Source organism: Sylvia atricapilla, chromosome 5 (genome assembly GCF_009819655.1).
Source record: "Sylvia atricapilla isolate bSylAtr1 chromosome 5, bSylAtr1.pri, whole genome shotgun sequence".
NCBI lineage: Eukaryota > Metazoa > Chordata > Aves > Passeriformes > Sylviidae > Sylvia > Sylvia atricapilla.
The window spans coordinates 59,161,675-59,187,652 of record NC_089144.1 but is presented as its reverse complement, the minus strand read 5'-3'; the positions used below and the strand labels follow the sequence as shown (position 1 = coordinate 59,187,652).

At 41.1% G+C, this 25,978-nt stretch overlaps 1 protein-coding gene across 1 annotated transcript in view; it reads right to left on the bottom strand.

Moving 5' to 3' along the window:
- ITPR2 (inositol 1,4,5-trisphosphate receptor type 2) overlaps window positions 1-25,978 on the bottom strand; it is a 248,309-nt gene that overhangs the window by 111,159 nt on the left and 111,172 nt on the right. Inside the window, exons 33-39 of the mRNA XM_066319661.1 lie at window positions 22,793-23,044; window positions 21,212-21,337; window positions 16,214-16,342; window positions 15,511-15,631; window positions 5,515-5,705; window positions 4,133-4,275; window positions 2,419-2,527 (exon numbers count right to left, since the gene is read on the bottom strand). Coding sequence (XP_066175758.1) covers window positions 2,419-2,527; window positions 4,133-4,275; window positions 5,515-5,705; window positions 15,511-15,631; window positions 16,214-16,342; window positions 21,212-21,337; window positions 22,793-23,044 — 1,071 coding nt within the window. The remainder of the gene's footprint in view (window positions 1-2,418; window positions 2,528-4,132; window positions 4,276-5,514; window positions 5,706-15,510; window positions 15,632-16,213; window positions 16,343-21,211; window positions 21,338-22,792; window positions 23,045-25,978) is intronic.

Here is a 25,978-nt window from a genome sequence, read left to right as displayed (position 1 = left end):
CATTTAGATACTAGAGTAGCTGTTTGAACAGAGGCAGTGTGAGCTCCCTCCACACACTGCTTTCCCCAAGTGCTTTAGCGCTGTTCTGGAAGAGAGGGGCTGTAGATCAGGTTTCATTCCAGTTAGTGCCCTGATCAATACAACCAGGGCTAGGACTCAAAGCAGAACTCCCAGGAGATTGCAATAATCACCCACAATTACTTATGAGAGCCAATCAATGGCCAGGAGGTTTTATGTGTCGTTTATGTACCTTAAATCAAACTTCTGAAATTGAACTTTGATTCCCAGCACAATTAGAAGTTGTGATGCTGCAAGACAAGGCACAAGTGAGTGCTGCCTCAGAGGCTGACTGCAAGGAAATCCAAGGATGTGGAGCCAGGAGAGCACCAGAGACCTGAAACTCACCACCAAGGCGAGGTGCAACAATACAGTTGACATAGTGGATGCAGGAATAGGTATAAAATCAGTAAAATAAGCCCCTACTCCAATTTTGCCTCCTGTTCCTTCAGCAAATGACATAAGCTACCTTCCAGTGGTCAAGTGAAAGACAAAGACAGTAGAAGGTGCTCAGCCATGGGAATTAACATGAAAAGAGAGGAGGAAATTTTATTTCATTATTTCATCCTTCTTTCTCACTGTGAGAAAATCTGCAGAAACTGGAGGTTTACCATTTCTGTCAGGTTTATCACAGAAAGTACAATTTATTGGGTGATTAGTAAACTCAGACTTCCTGTGAAAATGTCCCACGTCCCTCTGTAGCTTTGTTCTAGTTATGACCATTATGTGTGTACCACTATTTTTTTTTTAATATCTGCATACCATAGTTGAATAACTTTGCAGGCAGTGAGATCACAGCTCAAAAAAAGAAGGGAAACATGCACGAGGCTATTCATTGTGCTATTTTTACTGTTCTGAGGTCCATGGCACTGAACAATGACTCATAAGAGTAGCAAGCCAGAGAAGCACTTGCAAAGCATATCCCAGCTTGTTTATTCACGTATTTGTTTGCACTGATTCATCACATTACTCAGTGTAAAACCAATGGGACTCCAAAGGAAGCACAGGGGAGAAATTCTGTTTACAAAGAGCTGCTCCACCCACCATGCTCCAAGATGGGGGAGATTACATGAGAGATTTGGGAATATACCTCCTTTACCCACTCCTGAAAAGCAAAGCCTTTACAGACTGATGGAGCACATTCCCTCTGATGGGAATTCCCTCCCTTAACTCTGTCTCCCTTTATCAGCACCCACAACATGGTACAAGGCCCAACTAAAACAAGCAAATCTTCTTGCTTGTTTCAGGTCCTACATTAAAAGTGTTGCCTTTTTTCCTCCCCTGTAGATCTGAGGCAAAATTTAACTTATGGTGGGTGTACGTAATTCCTCTGGAGAGGTTTGGCAAAGGTCAGTTACAAAAGCAAATGATTTTTCCCATGTGAGGCAATGGTATTATGCGCCCAGAATGCTATTAGAATAAATAGGAATAATAATAAAGAAGAATAATATCTGCTTCCCCTGTGAAATTTTTTTTGACATTTAAAAGAACTTGTCTGCCCAGGCCTAACCAGTGTTTTCTTCGAGGAGGAGGTGAAGATGGGGTTGGTTTCCTCTGCATACACTGGTTATTTTTACACGGGGCAGATCTGATGTCAGCACTGAGAGATTAGATGATAGCTCATATTTAAGAGTGAATAATGCTGAAAGGATTTGGGGAATACCCAGAAATAAGGACAAGAGGAAACTACACAAAAGACCTGGGGATCAGGCTCAGAAAGAACAGGGACAGCTGACATCTACATCTGAATCTGCCTACTGATAGCCAAAGGAACAGGCAAAATGAAAGAGGCATTTGAAAAGCTTGGTTTTGCAAGAGAAACTGGGCAATGAAGGGAGAGAGTAATGCAAGAAATAATTAGACACTTACAGAGTACAGACTGTGTCACTTCTTCCCCAAACTGGCAGCTCTGCTTAAACATTGCAGATTTCCTTTCACACATTTGTGAGCATTAAAAAGCACGTGGAGTACAAAAGTCTGGCACTACAGGCAGCAGAGAAAAACTGTACAATTGCAATTAAAAATCCCTCTATTTCCATTGATTTTATGGCAAAGTCGGGTGTGACAAATGAAGACTAACCTCCAGAAATAAAGAATATCCAATATATAATAATTATACATAGTAATACTTGCTACTGCTAGTTCATTTCATCTTGCTTGCCTTGTCTCTTATCAAGTCCCTCACACAAAACTATGTAAGGCAGAGAGTTTCTTTTGTTCCAAACCAACTTCCTGTCTTACCACAGTGTTCCTAAGTCACCAGGTTATCTCTAAAACATGCACAAAATAGAAATCATTTCAGATTCTCTTATGAATACTGTGCTATTAGTTCTGTATTTAATATTAAAGTGGTAGCAGTACCTCTTCTGCAAAGTTGGTTTTCTTGTCAAGCATTTCTCGTAAAGTTTGAAGGATTTTAATGCAGAGCTTTTCTTCTTTCTCCATTAGCTTCTTTGTGTGATTAATCAACCTGAAAGTAAAATATTAGAACCTAAAGAATCCTGCACATTGTTGCTATGCCATACTACAATTTCTTTATGCAAAAGTTGCCCATCACTGTATTTTTCCTCAAGGAAAGGAAATCAAAGCAGTCAAGAGAAATAATAATTTATAAAGAAATGGGACTTTCAAGGTGTTGGGAGATTTTTGTGTTAATTTGCATATCTTACTGCCCATAGAGAAGGCAGAATTCTACATCCACTTTTTATGAGGACTTCCAGATTAAGATACATACTTGATATTTCATCCTTCCTTTTTTTAAAGGTAACCATTATTTAAAGGTAACCAGTGTTCACCATGCATCTTGCAAACTTTAAAAGCTACAACCTTTACACCTTCCAGCTTCTATGACGGTTATAATTTATTTATGATATAATTAGCAAATGGTATTCAGCCAAAAGGATTTCCAAAAAACCATACACAGAAGCGTTCAAAAATACAGACATTTGGATGAAACATAATTGTTGTTTACATTCACACAACCATTTGACAAGCCAGAAAACAGCGTCCATTTCTGTCTCCAGTTATGACTGTGACAGGAGTTTGGATTTCAGTCAGCTGAAGCTGACACCAGAAGTAGCCTTTCTGTTTTTGTGCAGAACAGATCTGTGCACAGGTCCTTGCACTGGTTCACACATTGCTGTAGAAATGTTTGTGAAAATAGGAAGGGAGGAAATTGGAAGGCCTTGGATAGGCTTGGGGTTTTTTTTTTTTGTTTTGTTGGGGTTTTTTGTGGCTTGTTTTTTGTTTGTTTGTGTGGGGTTTTGTTTTTTTTTTTTTACTTTTTGATGCTGGCTTCAAACAGGATTTTGGACAGAGGACATGGGACAATCTCAAAAATTTTTTTTAAATTTTTCCAAACACATAAAGTATATTGTTATAATGCTACCTCTACAGAATATGCAAATAACTAAGGAATCAGGAGAGCTGCCAAATCCATTCATTTCCCCCAAGTTATCTCTGTTTAAATTATAGTTTCTCAAGGGTGGGGAGGGCATCTCACTTGAGGACTAATAAAAAATTTGCAAGACTCTATTCCAGTGCACAGACTGCAAATAAAACATCTAATAATTCAAGACCAGATAGAGGTCCCAGTGAAATGTATTTTCAAAGAGCTGTTCGCAGTTTAAAATAAAAATACTGATTTGCTATACCAAAAAAAATCCAACAAAAAACCCACAAGCCTTGAGCAGCCCACTGCTTCATTATGAATTCTTGAAAATTCTGCTACGGAAAATCTAAGTTTCTGTTGTAGATTTGGTGAAATGTAAAAGCAAAAGTAGCCCATTGAGAAAACAGAAATAGATTGAAGCTGCCACAGTTTTAACAAGCCACTGGCATCCCATTTCTAGCAGGTAAGGCAAGCAATCTCTCTCTCTCTGTGCTCTCCAGACAACAAAAGCGCTGAGAAATATGAAATATGGAGCAGAAGACCTCACTTGAAGCTTTCAACAGTGAACTTGGACACCTGCATGCTTAAGTCTCTGCTGAAAACCAGAGGTAAGTGCTGTTGAAAATGTTAAAATGCTACCATCTTTCCCAAAGAAGCAAACAGGCCCCTCTGCACACCACTTACTTGGACATGAAAGCGCTGCATCGTATCCTGGCATCGCTGCCCTCAGGGAACAGGAGCTCTGGGCTGTGCAGCACATCCACCAGCACTGAGAATTCAGCTTGCACCATGGGCGTGAACTGCTGCTCCAAGGAGGACACCACGTCCTGGGGAAGACAGGAGAACATCCATAACTGCAAGAGAACTCCAACAACGTCGCCGTGGAGCCGCACGGTTTGGTGTGATGCACTGCTTGACCCAGTGTGATGCCCAGCTGCAAGAGCCCTGGGCAACCCAGGTGGCTCTAAAGCCACTTCAAGCCTTTTTTCATGCTACTCCTCACACAGGGCAAGGGGGAGAAGGTGCCCATTGCTACTGTCTTTCAAATTCCTCCTCTGCACTAGTGCTCACAAAACCTGTGGCAACAAACAGGATGATGGTGTGCTGGAAAAACAATGCCCATCACACACAGTTAATGTGTCATCTCAGGTGTTGTGTCCTTGGTGTTTAGGGCCCCTCCAATTGTCTGGGTCCTGCTGTTTTCTCAGATCATAAACCCCTGATGCCATTTAGGCTCTACATGCACAAGGTGATCATGTCATGGCAATCTCCAGAGACACAAACATGACCCACAGCCTCCAGTATCTCCTCTGCAGCCAGAACAGGACATGTGGCCATAGAAAGGCAGAAAGGAGATGCTCCTCTGCAGAGCACTTCGAGGAGAACACAACTTGAATATTGCGTGCGGTTTTGGGCACCACAATGTAAGTGTCCAAAGGAGGGACTTAAAGATGCTGAAGGGCCTGGAGATGAAGCCACACAAGGAGCAGCTGAGGGCACTTGGTCTGTTCAGCTGGAGAAGAGGAAACTGAGATCAGACCTCACAGCAATTCTGCAGCTTCCTCAGGAGGGGAAGAGGAGGGGCAGGACCTGAGCTCTGCTCTGTGTGACCAGGGACAGGACCCAGGGAATAGCTGGAGCTGTGTCAGTGGAGGGTTAGGGTGGATATCAGGAAAAGCTCTTCCCCCAGAGGGTGGTGGGGCACTGAACAGGCTCCCCAGGGGAAGGTCACAGCCCCAAAGCTCCAGGAGCATTTGGACAGTGCTCTCAAGCACAGGGTGGGATCACTGGAGTGTCCTGTGCTGGGCCAGGGGTTGGAGTCAATGACCCTAGTGGGACCTTTCCAGCTCAGCTCATTCTGTGATACCTCCTACCCCTCTCTGACTTCTACAGGAGCCAAATAATGATCTTGAAGAGCTGAGCCCTCAGCTGCCCCCACACAGAAATGCAGTGACTCCTCTCATGCACTAAAAAGGCACTGGGCCTGTCTCTGGTGTTTTCCACACCTGGCACAGGTGAGATGATGGCAATCCCACCGCTGCCCAAGCTGTTTGCTATTTCTGTACCTGTAGTTTCTCTATAATATTCCTGTAATCCCAGGCAGGCCCACCAAGAGCTTCTTTGAAGCGAGGTCCACTGCGGGCTGACATCCTCCACCCCATGGCTGCCCTCTGCACCATGTTGGAGTGACTCTTCATGAACAAGGTGTTCACCTGGCTGTCCAAATCCACTGGAATCGCAATCCCACGGTTCTTGGCTTTAATAGGAAGGAAAAACCCAAGACATTTACAGTGGCAAAAACTGGAAAATCTTACAGAGATCATGGCATTCAAAAGCCTCATCCCGGTGAAGTTAAGGGGCGGGGTGATATCGCTTCAACAGTTTTTAAAAATAAGGATCCTAAAAATAAAAACTCTTAAAAATAAGCATATCTAAGTGGTAGAAATCGGCCATAATCTAGTTAAAGAAAGCAAGCTGTACTACTTTAAATGAGATGAGAATAATTTCCAGTATATATTTTCATAGACACAGACATTTATTTTTTAAAACAGAATAATTTTTCTAACTTGAAAAAAAATCCAGAGATATTAATAAGAGTAAGGAGTACGTGTTATTATTTCAACAGCTAGTTTCACTCTAACTCAGAAGGAGTTAGTTAGTTTCACCCTAATTCAGAAGGAAATTCTGAAATTTTTCTTTCTAGTGGACATTTGCCCATTTATCCAATTTATCGCTAGTACTCTCTGTTGCTTCACTGTGTATTTCTCTTGTGAAGACCTTGAGGAACCAAGTGCATACAAATTAAATTTGAAAAAGACCGTCTCCTCTTCTCTCTGGGTTTTCTATACTGCTGGGGTTGCTAAACCTAGATGCCATATATCCAGTAGTTAATAAACATCTGATAGTCTAACTGATAGTTAAAAAAAATAATCAATAGCTAAAAAATGCTAACTTTTTTTCCCTTTTAGACTTAAGAGGCAGGAATTTACAGTAGAGAGAATTAAAAAAATGAGGAGAGACTTGCAGGAATTCTTCCAGGGCATCCACTATTAAACTACTATTGCATCCCAAACTGTTGTTTGAAAAGGAACTTTGAAAGACAATGTTAGAAGGCATGTGGCCTCTCCCCCAGTAAAATCTGTGTTAGCTGCTACTCTCCATTCTACTGCAGATCAGAGTGACATTGTTCTCTGGCTCAGCATGAGTAGTTTGAAATTCAACCAATAAACAAGAGTTTGCCCCATCCCTGGAAGTGTTCCGGGCCACGCTGGACAGGGCTCCGAGCAACCTGGGATAGGGGAAGGTGTCCCTGCCCATGGCAGGGGGTGGAGCTGGATGCTGTTTAAGGTCCTTTTCAACCCAAACCATTCTGTGAGTCTGTGATCAATATCTCTGAAAGATCAGGTCATGTTCCAGTGATTAGACTCTGTAAGCCATGTCATTTCATTTAATTTCTGTGGCACAACTTATGCTTAATAAAAACTTAAAAGTAAAATGGAACAGTTCTAATCCATTTGTAATAATGACCAATAATAAGTAATTTTTTGATTTTCCTTATTGAAACAATCTGAATTAAAAAAAAAAACAAAACAAAACACATTAGCCCAAATTGCAGCTCTGGACAACATTTCTTTGAGGCATTTCCCCACCATTCCCCACTAACAGGCTTTCCACAGTGGGGGAAGGCATTAAAAATATTCCACCTCTCCCTCCCAGCTCTAAAACTTATCCAGCTTTATGTCCTAAGCCTGTGAAGTCAGCAGATGCCCTTCTGTCCCAAACAGCCCCTGCCTCCAGCCCCACAGGAGGACGTGCAGGCAGAGGCACTACACAGCTCTGATGAATGAAGGCTGCAGTGCTGCCAAGCACAGTGAGTCACAGATCCCAGGCACAAACTTTCTCTTCCCCTCAAGACTAGATTGAAATGACAGCTTTTATTATAATCCTAAATCTGGCTGTGACACCTCAACCCCCAGCCTCAGAGACTGTGGCAAGGGAGTTCTGTCAGAAGGACTGTCTTCCCTTTAATGGATCCCACAGGTTCAGGGCACCCTTCTCTCTTCCCACTGCAAGGTTGGACCCTAATGCAGGACTGGGGCTTCCTTCCTCCTGTGGATCAGGCTGTTCCATTGGGATGGAAGAGAAGTCTCTAATTCCATTTCTGGTAGGCATTTCTTTTAAATGATTGGCCACAGGGAATTGCAAAAACAATTTAGGTTAAGCTGGGAAGACACAAATTGACTTTTCCTTTTCACTCTCCATTTGTTTTGAAGGCAGGTTCCTGATTACATGTGGAAAATGCCATGTATGGCTGGCCATTATCTCTAATGATTGTTTTTCCATATAATTCAACTGGGCTGTTTTTCAAAACACAATTGCCCTGTTGCTGCCTACTTTACTAGAGAAGTTCATTAAAGTTCTGCCAGTGTGGGAAGGGTGCTGCAGCCTATTAATCCAATTTATTGTGTCCTAATGTCAATCATTGGAATGCTACTGGACAATGCTCACTTCTCAATTAAGTGGAATGTATGCAGAATCCTGATATATGGAAGAATAAATTTAGCAATGGGGAGCACACTATTCAGAGGAAAAACCCAAACTTCTGCAGTCCTATAGATGCCATTTGAAGTTAACAACTTCCATCAGTGTCTGAGGAGCAGTCAAGGACTATGATTGTTCAAAGAGTTGCAGCTAATTAAAACTATCACAAAGAAAACCAGAGAGAGAAAAAAATACTCCTTTGTTTCGAGCAGTTCTTACATGTATAATTCCATTTGTAATTAAGATTTGTATTGGTTGTCAAAGGGCACTGTTGAAGTCTAAGCTATAAACAAAGCCTTTGTCTTCTTATTTCTTTACAGCTTGTAGAAAGTTTATCTTTCATTTGTTTCACATTTCATTATTTAAAACAACATGAAACATATTTTTACATTTTGGAAAGCTGACGAACAAATGTGAACATAAATATTTATTTTTAATTTAGGTGTTGTAGGCTGCTTTCCTCTTCAAAATGTGTCAATCTCCCTTAAAGTATCAACATCAAATATTTAAAAGCATGTTTATTTTTGTTCCACTTAGAAATACTTTTGGACAGCACTCAAACTTGTAAAGTATGGTTAGAGCTGGTAGACAAAGGAGCCAAGAGGGATAAAATTCTGTCTTTCATCTGACTGGTGAACTTGGAAAAAGCTACATGGCTGTCTGTACATAAGTATCCAGCAGGATACTTACCAGGATGGACTCAGTGATCCTTGTGGGTCCTTTCTAGCTCAGAATATTGTGTGATTCTGTGATGTCTGCAGAGCAGGTAAATTCTGCCCTGCAGTGGAGGGCACATCCCAGGCTTATACAGTGCCCATTTCCCACCTAGGGCACTGTGCACAGGGCTAATTACACCCTGAGTACACAACACCATTTTGTCAGTGTCAGAGGAGATGGAATTTCTGAGAAATCTTTTAGACTACTAACTCTCCATCTGCTGCTCCCAATTATCTCTCAGCAAGAGAGCCAAGACGAGCCAAGACAAGCGGGCAATGGTAAGAAATGCAGTGCCACAAATTCAGCCAGATCACACACAGCAAAATGTCCTGCCCCGTGCTAGATGGTTCTGTGGGCACTCAAGTGATCAGCAGCTTTCCTTCCCCTTACTGCTTAAACAGTGAAAGAGTACTTGGAGATTCAAAAGAAAAGGCCACCATCAATGCCAAGAATCAAGCAGGTAAGAATCAAGGCACTCTCAAGGAGCAAGCTCCAGCCAAGTCCCAGAAGCACAGTCCAGCGGCTCCCAGAGAGGCTGAAATGGGCCCAGGTGTTATTTTATTGAATTACCTGCATGGAGTTCTCTTCACAGAAGCACAGCAATTGGACTTATTTCAGGAATGCCTCCTGAAGCACTGTCCTTTCACAGTGCTGCTGCCTGAGGACCAATTTAGTTCTGAGGATTTCCAGGAAGTGGCCCTTGCCTGTAATTTTCCTTGGATGCCCATTCTTCTTATCTTGCCATAAAGAACCTCGCCATTCTTGCTATTTCCACCTACTGCTCCCTAATTTTAAATTTCACTCCATTAGCTTTTGCAGTATATAGAGAACACACCATTAGCTGTGTGGTGGCTTCACAGCTAATTAACCCTGAAGCCTCCCTGGTGTGGGTTTTCAGGGGGACACACAGGCATTTGATCCCTAAGAGCCCCTCGAGGAGGAGTGTTATGGGCAGTCTGGGCCAGCAAAAAGCCCCAGCTGTACCTGGCTGTGAATCCTTTGCTCTGCTCACAGTTTCCACCCCCTGGTAGTCGCAGACAGCTCTATCATGTTCTCCCACACTTCCCAGTTGTCACGTAACCGAGTGATGCATATTTAGTTCAATTAATTTTGTTCCATAAATCAGTCCCTCCAGCTCCTTAATCATTTACTGACTGCTTAACAAATGCATTTGGATGGAGACACACTAATGCTAGCAACAGCAAGACTTTTTAAGGGAAATAAAAGCTTTGTGTAGACAAGACACAAACCTGCCAATCTTGTATCCTTCACTCGGATTTTTTTTCCAACAGAAAATCTACGCTAAAATATTTATCAGCCTGTAAAAAGATCATCATTGAATTTTTCTTGCAATTAGGGAAACACAAACAGTTAAAATAGAATAAAATATGTGCTTCATCTGAAATGTATTCTTCTTGCTGTCAAAAAAATAACAACAGGATAATTATTTTATTTGAACTAAAAATTGAAAATGAAGGTCTAGCTTTTTATAAAATGGAAAAAAAGATTTTAAAATTCAAATGGGAAGTGAAATAAATGTATTTTCAGGACTGAAAAACTGTTATATGAAAATTAATCTATATGGACATTAAAATACACATAATAATTCCAGAGAAGCAACAAAATGTGACCTAGATTTTATGTTTAATGTTTCCTATTTGTAATTTGTCAGGGAGAAGTAAAGGGCTTTTAGAAGACATAAAAGCATGGTCAAGAAGAACCAGAGGAGAGATTTTTTTTGGATTCTATAGAAGGAGGTATCGGTGACTTCAAATAAGGGAATAAATACTCAACCAGGAAGGACTTCACTACACCTTCAGACCATCTGCTCTCTGTTACAGACAAGCTATGCTCTTTAATATATTTGGAAAAATTTATTGAGCCCCATTTAAAATGATGGCAGTTTATCTGCTATCCCTCCTCCCTCCACTTTCTCTCAGCCCACTGACCAAGGACATCCTTCCAAAGTTGGTTCCAATCCTCTGATTTACAATCTAAATTTATTTAGGTTATTTAAACCTAATGTAATTTATATCCAGTTGGTTTTGGGTCAGCACTGTCCTTCAGCTTAAACGTCTCTGTGACTATTTATCTTCTTAAGTACTTTTAAAGAGCAACAACACAGGTCTGTGTTTTGCTAGGCAAAACACGTGGGGGTTCTCAATTCCCTTCCTGTAACACAGTTCTTCTTTCCCCTGACCACCACAGCAGTGCTTCCTCTGTACCTGTTCCAGCTTTCAACTTAGGAAATAGCAGTCTTACAGGGCTCACCTCAAATTTGGTGGGATGGAAACAAGAATTCTCCTTTTGCTTCTGCACAACATCCTAGAACATAATCTGACAGTGACTAATGCAATTTGGCTTGCTAACAGACTTTTTTTTTTTTTTAAAGGGTCTGCCAAGAGACACAGTGTAACAAAATGCAGGTTCCTATCTGGCAGTGTTTATTCATCTGGGAAATTCCAATTATTTCATTATTGCTGGTCACAGCATAGGCACAGACAGACCACATCGTTGGGATAGACATAGTACCAGAGGAAAGATTCAATTTTTTAAAACATAAGGGAGAAAATTAATGGGTACTACAGAGACAAGAGTTTAAGACAACTAAATTTGCCCTTGTAACACAAAAGAAAGCTGATGCTCAGAGGTGAAAATACAAGAATTGCTGCCTTAATTAAGAAGCAAAGACAGTTCTTTGCATGGGTCTTTTCCTGGTCGGGAAAGACCCTGCTTCAATGCCATTTAGGATATGTAATTTAAGATATACAATCTCTGGTTGTGAGGAGAGGTGATATTCCCCAGTCTTTAGAGAAAGATAGTAGCTGGTTTAAAATGCAGACTTTGAGACTGGCCTCCACCCTTCTCAACCTTGCAAAGATCATAAAATGCATGAACTGAAAGTCCTTTGATAATGAATTCATTTGAAATAAATTAAATGTTTGGATGTTTTATCTCCTCTATTTTCACAAAGGTCTGAGGACCTTTTAAATATTTCTCAGCTGTTGCTATTTTACCAGGGAGATGTTTTGATTATTCATTTTTTGGACTGTATTTTCAAGGAAAAGCTCAGTCCTATGTAATAAGAGAAAAGGGCAAAGTGATGTATGTATGTGTTCATTCTTGCCAGGGTGGTAACCTGCTTCAGAAATCCATGTGAACAAGTCACACACACAGACATATATATATGTATGTGTGTGTGTATATATATATGTATGTATGTATATATATGTGTGTGTATGTGTATGTATATGTATATGTGATTTCACAGGTGTTTCTATTCATGCCAAGCACCCAAATGTTTCCTGGGCAGTAGAAACCTGGTGCAGACTGGTATCTGTGTTCCAAACCTCCTGGAGCCACAGAGGGGTCTGCTAAAGAAGGGGAAAAAGCCTCTGTGCTGCCTGCTGAACTGGAGGCAGGAAGGTGCCTGGAGACAAAGCAGCAAGTGAGGCTTGAAAAGCTTATGCAGTTTTTTCCCTGGTGGTGAAGTGGAGTTGAAGTACCAGGGTTATAAAGAAATGAGCTTCTGTAAGATATCCTTTTGTTGACCTGGAAGGTAATGCACATTCTTACAGTGCTCATTGGAAAGCAGATGTAATGATCTTAAACTCTTGAGGCAGTGCTTGTATCCACCTGCCAGCAACAAACCGGGAAGCACTGAACAGAGGGTATGTTGGGTAAACTTGCTCTGAAGCGGGTCTTTTAAAGAGTGGGTCTGTCATTATATGGATCTTTGATATCTTGGGAAATCTGTGTATGATCTTTCTTCCCCCTGAGATTCATTTGTAAATCCAGGGCAATGACACATCAACAAAAATAATAATAAAAAAAATTAAAAAAAAATTAAAAATCATGTTTGTTTTTTCAGATCTATACTACACTTATTTTCCATCAGAAATCTTCGGTTCCTGCTGTAAATCTATCCAATACTCTCTGATACAGGCAAAATCTTTTTAGAGGTTTTTTAAAGCCTTGCTGTGAAACACGAAGACCCTAACATTAAAGCTGTCATATTCTCAAGTCAGAAGAGGGGAAAAAAAGGATCCACATATGCAGCCAGCAAAAGAGGCACAAGAAGGTTGCTATGTTTTTATTACAGAAGATGCATCTGGCTTCTCAAAGTGAAGCATCATTTTGGGCAAAGAAACACCCAACAGAGAAAGGCATCAGGCACCCACTGCAATCACAGAGGGGCCTTGGCTGTAAAAGCCTATGGTATCCCCAGCTGGGCCAGTTTTTCCAAATATTTCCACAGAGAAGAGCAGGCCTACTCCATTAACCCAGGCAAGAAGTATTTCCCACCATGCCTAAATGCACCAGAGTTAAAATCTCCCTGGCCAGGCAAATTTTGCACAGGGGTTTTTCAAAAACTCTGCTTTCACTTCTTCTCCAGCTAACTTGCTCTGTGGGGAAATCCCCCTCACCTCTTCCCTTACTCTTCCCTTCTGCACTGTCAAAATAAAACACTGTGTACAAACACGGCAGTTTTCTGACACGACACAAATTTACCATGCTGGATATTGCTGTGAGTGATGAATCCTCGAACACTTGTTATGATATGGGCAAGGAAATCAGCAATGGGGATGCTGTGTGCTTTCAGGGAGCTGCTCTGAGGCTGCCAGCCCATGGCACCCCAGGGGTTCCCAGCCTGGCAGTTCCTGCTGCTGCTGCAGGGAAGTCCCAGAGGAAGACACGGAGTGATGCCCTTCACCAGCAGCTCAGCTCTGCTCTGCCACGCCTGAGAGTGCCCAAGGCATGGCTGGGGGCCCATGGGTGGGAAGTCCGAGAAGCAAGAAGAAGCCTGGACCCATAGGACTCCACAAGATCTTACTTAAAAAAAAAAAAAAAAAAAAAAACAACCAGAAAAAACACTCTAAACCATCTCCAGACAAAAAGAAAATGGAATGAAGGAAAGGACTGTTGTGGAGATGGAAATTGAATTCCACAAATAGGGAACAAAATCACATAGCCAAAGCAAACTCCAGACATCAGCCATGCCTGGAGCCCTCAGAATCAAGAGGCACACAGAAGACTGCCCACCAAAACCCACCAGCCCTTTAATGTGCTGGCACACCTGGCATGAAGCTGGATCTGCCATCCGGTTAGGGTTTCCCTCTCAAGCTGCTGTGGGGACAAGTTCAGCTTGGCTTTCTCAACAGGGCAGAATCATAGAATAATTTAGGTAGCAAAAGACCTTCAAGATAGAGTCCAAGCAGTAACCTAACAGTGCCACGTCCACCACTACACCAAGTCTCCATGTGCCACATCTACACGTCTTTTAAATACCTCCAGAGATGATGACTCAACCACTTTCCAGGGCAGCCTGTTCCAGTGCTTAACAACCCTTTCCGTGAAGAAATTTTTCCTAACACCCAACCTAAACCTCCCCTGGTGCAGCCTGAGGCCTTTTCTTCTTGTCCTAGCACATGCTCCTTGGGAGAGGAGAAAGCCCAGCGAGAGCCTGGCCTGACTCATCCAGCAATCAGCAGAGCTCTGGATGGCTGGAAATTGCTGGGAATTTTTCATGCTGGAATCAGCTGTGTGCTCTGGGCATATAGCCAAATGGAAAATAAACCCACACTCAGATGTCTCCAAACAACCTCATCTTGATGAGATAACACAACGACCTCTCTGAGCTAGAATTTGATTTTAGGTGCAGCTCTACAGAAATGAAGACATTGAGCTGTCTACAAGCACACAGAGGGCATGGTTGGTCTCAAACCTACTCTCACCTGCTCCACTTCTCTCCCTTTCCCCAGACTCCCAAAGGAAGTATTTTATTGATGACTGTTTCCAGAAATGCCAGAGAAGAGCAAGGACATAAGTCTTAAACACACAAACAAGAACTTGTAGAGATGGAGCTTTATGTGAGACTGTAGTAGCTATAGAATAAAGGAAATAAAATGTCTTCAACTTCCAAAGTCCCTTTGCCAGATGGATCCATAATTAGATCATTTGCACAACAAATAAAAAATTTGAAGGTTACTAAATTTTTAGGTAACTGCTTATTCATATTCACAGAGAAAGTTAATGAGATGTTTTGGCTAAAATGTTAAATGATACTTCTGTAAAGCTATTCCAAAAATCTAAATATAGAGTTGATTGTTACAGTGCTGCAGATGGCTCTGGGACCCTCTAATACTGTTTTACCATTATTTCTTAATACTTTTTAATAAATGCATCAACAATAGAATTTAGCCAATTTCTATGTATCTCTGCCTCTACTCAGCTTTCATTCATCACACTGAGCAGAATCTTATTCAACAAGTTATCAGCACCACTGTCTTTAGGAAACTACATTGAATAATCCTTTATTCTGTCACAGCAGAAGACTTCAAAATCATTATTACAGAAATTTAACACAACAAATTTTTGCCAGTCTTAGGTATGTTCCGGTGAAGAATATTTTTTAATGTATGATAAGAAGATTTTAAAAAATCTATTTGAACAAGGATGCTTTTGCTTATGTTGTGATTTAATATCATAACTTGTTTGAATTTAAAAGTTAAAATCATCAAGAGTTTCAACTATCAAATTAAAATTGATGGCTAAAAGCTCAATCATCACTCACTTAGCAAGCTCATCCGTCTGCCCTACCAGTTTCACCCTAACAACCCTATTTGATGGGGCAGGTTTGAATGGGTTATAAAACGAGGAAGAATTTAGCCTCAGAAAGTGGGATTTCTGAAATCTCTACTGACACAATTTCACAATGGTCAGAGTCAAATTAAAAACCGTTAAACTTCGAATCTAATCCTTAAACATGAAGAGCAATAACCAAAGTAAAACCTGGCACCTACCCACTTCAGCCAAAGTCTTGATGCAGGACTCCACTGAGGCTTTCTGTGTTGGGTTTGGCCAGGTACAGTTGTAAATTCTAAAAGCAGACTGCAGCAGCTGAATAAAAACAGGCTGGTGTGTCTGGAAATAAAAACAAACACAGAATTTTACCCTTAAGGATCTCCTCACAGGTGCCCTGGAGTTTGACACAATGTAAACCAAGGGGGTTTTAGCTTGTAGATTCAAGTTATAGCTCCATTAAATTCTCTTTTATCTTTAGGTCTGGCAGGAGCAGAAATCAATGCTGCACTTCTAAAAAAGCCAAATCATGCAATTTTTCCTCAGATTGCCACTAATATCAAGCAAACACAGTACACACCAGAAGGACAGAGGAGTTTTTCTTGTTCTCAGGCATGTGTCCCTTCTGTCACAGGATACAGCATCTCCCTCACACAAAGATTTTTCTGCAAGGACACCCCCTCCAGTGAATTCACAAGAGCTAGAAGTAACTCTGACCACATTGAGCTGTCTACTGGTTCGAGATGTAAGTGATTAAAATGAAGAATTAAGTGTTTTAATGAGGGATTAAGCTGGTAGTCAGTGGCATGAGAGGGGACAGAGAAATTAAAGGAGGATGAAAAGAAACAGCATTCCTGTGCAGGTGGCAGGAGGTATCTCATTAACAATATGAATAACTTATTTGTCTGTGTCTCTTCTCCTTACCTGGAGGCTGGTGCTGTTATCTGAAAAGGGTGAATTGAAGAAGCCACTCACAATGCTCATGACAGGCTCAGTGACATATTTCTCCAGAGACGTGTCTGCGTGTTTACGATCCGTGGTTGTGTTACAAACCTGCAGGGAAGGAGGAGGAAACAATGAGATTTAGGTCTCCCCAATAAGCAAGCCTTGTTATTTTGTATTTATTACAACACATCTGATATTTGTTCTTAAAGTAAAAACAAAAGGTTTTTATATAGTATGAGAGAGAACTATATTAGAGTTGAAGCTGGATTATAGCTTATCTTTCTTCTTGGAGGTCCACCCTTCTCTTCTGAACTAGTTCTTTCTGGCTGCCTGTCTCTTCTTTCCCACATTATGATGCAAAGATCCCCCTAAATCAGCACACTGCATGCCACTTACACATTTAGACAGATTCAAGAAGAAAATGGACCTTTCTTCCCATTGCAGGGTTGGTTGGAAGATGCTTCAGAGACAGATGAGACATAAACAACTGAAGTTAGAAGGATTTCATACAACATTTAGCTTCTCTCAACAATTAATCACCACAACTGAGGGGCAAAGGTGAAGCTCATTTGCAGGAAAAATGTTTAAAAGGAGGGAAAGAAGGGAAACAGCACATTCAATACCAACAGGCTTTAGGACAGTACTGGAAGAGAGGCAGCATTTCTTTGGGAAGCCACATGGGGAAAATACAGAAGCCAAGCTAAAATAATGAAAGAAGGGAATGGATGATACCAGGACAACTCTGGAGCACAGAAGGATGATTAAATGGTGGGAGGAAGTGGGAAGATTTGTACAAAAGGTTCCTGAAGACTCCCTTTGGTACGACACTTAAAGTTTGTTGCTGCGTAAAGATGTCACACTTAAAGGGAAAAATTACTGGTGTGGATTACATCCTTCAGTATTTCCTTTATTCCTCTTCAACACTTGTGAACGTCTATACAGAGGCATGTTGACTTTGCATGTGTCAGTGTACACAGTACTGAAAGGAGTCTACAGAGAGCCAAAAACAGTGAGAAAGGCAAGACTGGACAAATAAGTAGTACAGACTGTAGTCATACTACCTCTTCAACAGCCTTTAAATAAGCAGTTGTAGTGATGTTTAACAAGAAATGAAGGCAGAGTTGTTTTCTCTCTCACCTACGCAAGCCAGAGACGACTGCAATGTTCTAGGGAATCTATGCAAAAGCAGAATTTATTTTGCATACAAAAACTCCAGGGGTAACCTTTTCATTGCCATCTGTGCATTTAACACGTAACCCCAAACCTGAGTGGCACACACTTACCATTACATCTCTTCAGGGATGGGGAGTCCAGAGAAGCTGATTGAATTGCTTAAGGTCGCAGGGAAAAGTTGGTGACAGAAGCAGAGAGATAATCCACAGCACCTGAATCTCACACAGGGCAAAGATTCTCTCTAATTACACACTACCACTGTCACTATAAGACAGCAATTTCACCAGGAATGTTTTAAGGAGGTTTACTGACATGACATCCAAAAGCACCTGTGTTCAGGGTGTGATGGAGCTCAGGGGAACACAGAAGTACCTTGGGTCTAGCACACAAGCATTGTCATGTAGAAGGCAGAGGAATAACCAAAGATTACTTCAGACTTAGACAAATGAGGTACCTTGAGGAGTTTGTTTGTCTGCTCATCTAAAATGTGTCAGATAAATCAGTCATGCCTCCACAGAGCGCATTTTTTATCACCCCAGGAAAGATTTTGAAGGGGGAAGCAAGAGTGGCTAAAATGAAACAGCAAACTCATCAGCCCTTCTGTTTTGGGAAAACTGTGACACCACCACGACCCCCAGTCCTCATGAAGGTAAATAATTCAAATAATCAAAGCTTAATTTTTTTTTAAGAGATCATGGAACAAAAAAATCTCTGGAAGTTCTTTTGATTTTAATTAATCTACATGCCAATTTTGGCTGGAACCAGTAGCTCTGAGCTCAGCACTTGCAATCCAAATAGGAAGACAGGGAGCTGTGCAATGCTAGCACAGTGAATGCAGAAATCACCAAAACTAAATTCCAGAACACTTTTAAGCTTTCCCCTTCAGCTGCCTGAAAAGCAGAGCCATATGTGGGAATGCCACTCTGCTCCAACACCGGCCTGAAAAATTCCCAGCACAGAAGGAATTTGGAAATCCTCTCATTTGTCCTTATCCCTCTACCCTTTGGGGACTGAAAGATCTTCCTCCGTGGAAGAAAAAAAAATAATAAACGAAATGCATGAAATGCAGATGAGGATTGAGAAAGCAGTGTTTAAAAACCCCTTAAGAAGCTTTGGGACCAAAACTCACATGAATAATACTTAAAAAATTCTGCAGAGAAAGCCAAGATGACTTTACAGCTGTCAGATCCCCAGCTCTTATCTTTAATCCTGCTCAGACTACAGCTGCTGACTTACGCAGGCTGGGCCACACGCAGGAAAGGGAAGCCTTTCCTTCAGCAGCACCCACTTTGCTCAGCACAAGGCTGCAAGTCACACCCAGCAGAAAGTAGGTTGGCAGAAGCTGTAGAAACAGGGTGTCTTTGAAAGGCCGACAGTTTTTGGCACACCCAGTTTATACACGGATCCACCTCATGCCTGCTTTGCAATGTATCAGGTTGTTGAAAGGAAAATGACAACTGGGGACTAAATATTTCCTTCCTCAAACCAGAAACAGATAAAAAATCAGTTCCTTTTTTTTTTTTTTTTTTTAAAATATATATCTGCAACAGAAGGAATCCAACCTGAGGATAACACTCTCCGTCTTTCACCTTGGTGCTCTCCAATAAAGACTCAAAGCTTACAAACTCACCCACTGCCAGGCATTTGTAGCAGCTAAAAGAAAAAGAGTTTCCCCTTCCCCCATGCAAAAGCGTCCCTTTTAGCTCACTGGAACACAGAGGATCAAAGGGCTCTTTTTCTAAATGCTTTGAAAGCTATTGTAACATCTTTCATGAGGCTGACAGCATTCTAACTGTCCTGATAGGTACAGAACGCTGATGTATTTATAACACATGGGCTCTGCTGGGGCCCCAGAGCACCGAATCTGAACAAATACACTCCATAACGTGGAAAACACAGCTATCCATGGCTGGAGAGCAGGACAGGCCAGAGCACTTCTGACACACTCGCAGGAGAGCAGAATAAAGCTGCATTTTGCCAGCAGACCCCACACACAAAATGCAGCATTTTCCCTCTTCACATCTGAAGACCTGGGGTCTAGTTTCTCTTAAGAGAGGGGTATGTGAAACAAGCTCGATGGTCACCAGCATCAGGACAAGCCCCCAGCATTTAGCACAGTGCAGTTTGTCTCCAGGCCCTTGAGAGAAAACCTGGATAGAGCCTGTCTTTCTACTTGCCTGCTTCTAGCCCAGGGGCACAGAAAATTGGCCACGTTTAAGGGCTAGGGAGGAGGGATAGTCTGTTTGGAAAGTCAGGGTCAGGACAAGCCAGAAAAGGTCAACCCAGAAAGGGAATTAAATACAAGGAAATACTTCTTGAGGTAAAACCAGTAAGGTTAAAAGTCAGAATGCTCCTCCAAGGATGTTTCTCATCTTAATTTTCAACCCAGGTTGTTTTGTCCAGTAGGGCACTCACTGTGTAACATAACCACAGGGACAAAACAGCAAGAAAACAGGGTTTGTAGAGGACTAATTACTGCTGAAAATGACTACCACCAATAAAAGAGAGCACAAATATCCCTGCCTTAACCTGCTCCCAGGGAAAAATGAAAAGGTTAAAAAAACCCCCAAAAACAAAAACCAAAAAACAAACAAACCCAAAACAAACAAAAAACCCCAGCCATGTATAAGGTTTTTGTTTCAGAGAGAAATTAACAGGTCCCAGTGCCTATCGTACAGCCCAAGTCTCTGCATTCCTTCTTCTTTTAGCTAAAATTCATGATACTTTCTCCCAATAGGTCTCACAGGAATTATTTTGTGGCACAATATTACTTTGGGGTCAATGTCTGCTGCAGGACTAAACTGAGATTCTTTACCTTTTTTCCTTCATTTCAATGAAATGAAGAATGCAAGCAGTGAGAACTAAAGTATTACAAAATGTAATGGACCATGGACTGGAAAAAAACCAAAACCCCATAGTTCTACTTCTTGAATAGAAAGAGCAACACCATTGTTTGTCATTAATATTGTAATTATTTATAATTACAAGAAGCATTAACCTCCTAGAAAAGGATGTGTCGTACAGGCTGTAATCATCACATCACACTAGCTTCCCCTCATGGATCTACTATTGTATTTAATCCCTGTGGAAGTCATAAGATTGCTCTTGTTTTCTGCCTTCAAAATCCCTGGGAAAGGAAGCTTAATTCAACTAGTAACTTAAAATTTAATTCAACAAGTACTGACACCATGAGGCTCACTGAGGACCACAGGAATGGCAGGCCTGTGGTACTGACTGTGCCCTGTCATCTTGCAGCTGTAATTTATATTTGAATTAGTATTCTGAGGGACCACAGCTCTACACCTGCCTTTCACATCAGCAATGAGAATGCAGTGACAGGAGAATAAAAGACAAAAATAGCAACTAAAGAAGGAACACAAGCCAGAGAAGATCTCGATCCCTGATCCTCATTATAACAGCAGAATAAAGGAAGAGATTACAGACATGGGGTTTTTTTAGTCACCACCATAATGACATGTAACACACATTACCAAAAGATGTACACAGGCTCTCAACCATGTACACTCACCCAATTTATTTCTCTGTAAGAAAAGAGAAAGGCACAGGTTCCAAGATGCCCTTTTAGAAAGAGAAGGCTGCTAGTAATTAGTAGGTTAAATGATGATAAAGATCATAGAAATGACTGTTTGTTAAACAAACAAACCAACCAATCACACCTATCCTATTGTCAACTTTAAACAAAATTAGTTAACAAAATAGATGAAGTTCACAAAAATCCCATTACTGCCAGTTCAGATGTCACCCATGACCATTCTGTAATATTTAACACCTAGTGAAGCTTACCCTTGCCATATCAACAAGGAAGTTCTCAAAAAGTTTCCAGATATGGTTACTGGCATAGATTTCTTTCATTTCTACTTCAGTGTCCACATAACAATGGTTAACAAAATTAACATAGGCAATTTTCACCTGCAGGAACAGCAAAAACACAATCACTATGAAATGGACAGTAAAAACAATTAACATAATGTTTTCTATCTGCAAAAATACTGAACAATAAAGATAAACCTTCACTAACAGTATTAACACACATTCATAACCATAATAATGCATATGTTTGGTTCTGAAGATTTAGGGAGAAGCAGAGCAACACATGTCTTAATGTGTTTACTGAAAGACCACGGGAAGAAAAATTACAAGGTTTTGCAAACACCCTTACTCTAATGACAAAACCCCCACAAAACAAGCCAGCAATGATTCTGGTATTTAACTGATATTAGGACCAGCAAGGCCTGGCTCCAAAGCCAGAGGCTGTCAAAATGCAGGACACTCCTGCACTTGCCAGTTGACTGCAGCAGGTTGAAGCCTTGTGATAGGCTTGTCAAATATAAAATAAAAAGTCTTTTGCAGAGCTGAGACTGAAGTCCCTGTATTTCCACAATCCTAATGCAGCACTTGCATTTGGGATCTAAATGGCAGAGAAAGGTTGTGTCGCACTGGGACTGCAGCAATGGCAGCACAAGGCTTAGGAGGAGGACTGCAGTTGCACTCCTCTCTGGAATGACAAGTCTGCATGTGCACAGCATAAAAATGGATATCCAGTGCCCAAAATGTATAGATTAAATATAAACATATGCAAATGCACTCAAAATTTCTTGTCACGGTCAAGGGAGATGAGATAGTTGCATATGTTTAATGCAGTGAAGAGAAAACTCTGATCAGATCTTTAGGTTTCTTTTGTTTTGGATTTTTTTTTTCTAATTACCATCTGTTGAAATTAATGTTAAGGGGAACTTTTGGGCACAGCAAACATATTTCTTTTTAGTAATAGGATCATTTGATCACAAGGGCAATTTCCATGGCACAGAGGGAGTTTTAACTCCTATGGGTCCCAGTTCTGCTTTTTGAGCTCCATTTTTCCAGCAGGTAATATCACAGTCTTTAGCATGACACATGCAGAATTGTGCCTTCATATGCAGTGAATAAAAACATTCGCAGGACTGCAATTGAGTTTAAAAAAGTGAGACTTCACCCAAGTTCCCACTGACTTCAGCATGGACAGCATTTTATCCATCATTTCCAAGAAATTCAGGCAGTGGCAAGACATTGGCTTAACCCAACACTCAGCCAGGTCTTCACAGCTTCAACCAGAAGTTATGAGAGCATTAAACTCTGACTGTGGCTGGACAAACCCAAAACAAAACAAGGCATCTGAAAAGCTGACAAACAGAGCATTAAGGACAAGGAATTTTCTGCAGAATAAATACTGTCTACCCTTTCTCACTTCTTCACCTTAAGAGGCACCACCCATTTCCAGCCCGTTTCCTGTGCAAATATTCAACTTGTCAGTACATTACAAACAATAAAATACTGCCTGCGTTTCTAAAAAACGCTAAGTCTCCTTCCTGGTGCCGTGAATCGCACCTCAGGAATGCAGTCATCATGGGTCACCACCCTCACGATGTCATCCAGGGGCAGCAGTGAGTTGCACTTGATCTCCGTGTAGACGTTCTTGCCCTCGGTGCAGGCGGCCAGCAGTTCCACCAGGGTGATGTGATAGGCCAAGGGGCCGCTCTCGTCGGCTCGGTCTCGCTCCGAGCACATCATCTGCAGCAGCACTGGGAAGGATGCTCTGTCGTTGTAGAATATCAACACATCCTCGCCGCCATTAATCAGCTGAGAAAGAGATCACAAGGTTCTGAGCACCCTGCACTGCGGTCGTTTTGGACTCATGGATTTTAAAGGCCTTTTCCAACCTAAATGATTCTATGATTTGCTTAATTTCTTATTTTATCTCTAAGTATGGGAAGACTCTCTAGCTAAAAACCAAACAGCAAAACAAAGTTTAGTCTGATGTGGTTTGCCAAATGGATGTGTCAAAACAATATCCAAGGCAAACTTCTGCTCTTATCAACATAAGTGCAAATCTGGAATAACTCACACTAATGCAAGGTGAATTTGAGGTTTAATTTCTATGTAGCTCTGTCTTTACCTAAGACAGCGTGCCATCCTTATTATTCCTACCGTCTCAATGTTTGTGTGAAGTTAATTAATTATCCTCACCTCCTGCTGGGAGGCCAGGATGCATTATTATCTCTGTTTCATAGATAGGCACTTGAGGTGCAGTGAGATTAAATCTTCCACACCACCTCACACAAAAAGCCTGTGTCTCACCAGGAACTGAACCCAGCTTCTCCCCACCCTTGCTAAGTACTGGAAACAAAGGGAGATTCTTCCCATCCTGTGCAAATTTGGCAGGTGGGTCATGCCTTTGTCAGTGTCATGTCAGCACTTCCATTTAACAGAAAACTGGTGTATGTGACAAAGGTTTGATTCTGCTACAAGTGCTCTGCTCATCTCCAGAGGATCCAGAGCGGCGCTGGATGCCAGCAGCCCCATCTCAGCACATCTCACTGAAGAGCTTTGTTCTAACTCTGTTTGGAATCCTCTCTCCATCACTGTCCTTTGAAGCTGAATCCACTCTCAGTGTGGGTGAAATAAGCTCCCACAAACCCCTCCTAGTACAGAACACACCCTGGCAGCTCAAAAATCACACTTATTTTGGGAATTAGGCACTTGACCTATTCCAGTCCATATTTGATATGAAATCCCAGCTTACTCAATTCAAGGGTAGTCATAAAGCTTGCTGGAGTTGCTGAGAAATGGGAAAGCAGCAAGAACAGGAATTAAAATTAGTCTCCCAGAATGAAAAGTCAAGAAACATTTCATTACACTTTCCAGGGTTTCAACACTTCAAATTTTGAATTCACAGCTTTTCTGTTTGTGCTTTCCCTGCTTCTTGCTTATTTTTACTTTGACATTTGGCTGGAGTGAATTGTGAATTCAGTCTTTCCTGCAATTCCTACTTCTCATTTATCTTTGGGTTTCTACAGTATTTCTATACCCACAACTTTTCAGACATTTTCAGGACAATCCACAGTACAGAAAAAAAAAATTAAAGGGATGAGAGCTTAGGGCAAAACAACCCAGCAGCATTTTCTGCCATTAAAGTACATTTTCAGCAAGTTTAGAATTCTGTGGTAATATAATAAAGGCTGTCCAGTATTGCAGCAGCTGTTGATACTCTGCAAAATATTACTTCAGAATACTACAGGTAATAGAAGACTCTGCTGCCACATTGATCTGGCCCAAAGTAAATTCTGCTTTCCCTCCTCTAATAGTGTTTGCACTGACAGGCAGGGTTCTGCCAGGAACCTCAAAGCCTGCTTGTAATGAGAAAAAGCATCCTAAGGAACCTTCCAGGTTGGTAAACATCATTGCAAACATGGAGACCAAGGAGGTGAGAACAAGGGAATCAGCCAAATTGGGGATGTCCAATGGATTTTATGACAGTATTCTCTTGCTATGGTGCTCCTTCATCTTACGTGCACTTTCTAGAACATTTTTCATTTAGTTTTTTCATTTAAACATTTAGTTTTCTAGAACTCCCAGTAAAAAGGAATAAGCTACAATATACTTCCTGTGGGTGAACGAATATGCAGGAGGAGCTGAGGCAAGCTGTACAGTCATATTCTATCTTGTTGTGTGGTAAATTGTTTATGTGCCCCATCTGGAGGCACAGGAAAAGCTACAGCACTTGTTTAAGGTCACAAAGTGCATCTCAGTTGCCTATAGAGAAACTGTCCCAACTCTGTGCCAAGTTCCAGTCATTTGTTCCCTATAGAGTGGATTGCCATTCAAGTGCCATTCAAGTTTCACAATTAGCATCCTTTTCTAAAAAATTGTAATTACTTACCTGTAATTTCCTACTTTTTGAAAAACAGATCATTATCTTAACCTATGTCATCAAAACAGGGTTGCTCCCTCCCCTCAGGAAACTCCTGCAGGACTTACGATGTGAATGCCATATCCAAGTTCATTTCTACTTTCATCATGGAGTCAGCTTGAAAATGTAATATGACAGTTTATCTTTGTGCTGCTATAGGTAAATAGCAAAATTATATTGAAATTGAGAAAAATCTGAAAAATTTATTTCATGACAAAAAAAACCCTCTACAAGAGCCTTCGGTGGAAGCAGAAAAATCTAAAACCACAAAGGCACAAGAAGTGTTTGAATTACGTAAATCAAAGGCTTGTAATTGATATTGCATGTTAAAATACTTCAGTCAAATTGAAAAGGTTGAGGTGAATTTCATTAAAGGTTATCCATGTAGGCAGGAGCTTTATTTTCTTAATTAGAAGTTTTTCCTCTTGTTGCTGTGGAATAAAATTTCAGTGGGATTTTGTTTTGTTCATACCACAAAAAAACGAAAGCTTCTCTCTGATTCCTTTGTGAAGACATCTCTTAAAAAAACAAACCAAGCCAAAAAAAAAGCACTTGGTGAAGCAAATAAAAAATGTTCCTTGGACTGTAATCCTACCATGATTTTTCACCATATTCAACTTTACCCACTTACTAATCTCAAGGAACTCTTAGCATAATTACAGTTAAATGCACAAGTGTCTGCAAGTTGAAGACTTCATTTATCATGCTCACAATATATCAAATCCTAATTGCAGAGAAAGTCAATTAGGTATTTTCCTAGGAAATTTATTGGCATAAAGATTTTTCCACAAACCACTTGGTTGAATTTACTGGGTCAGACTCTG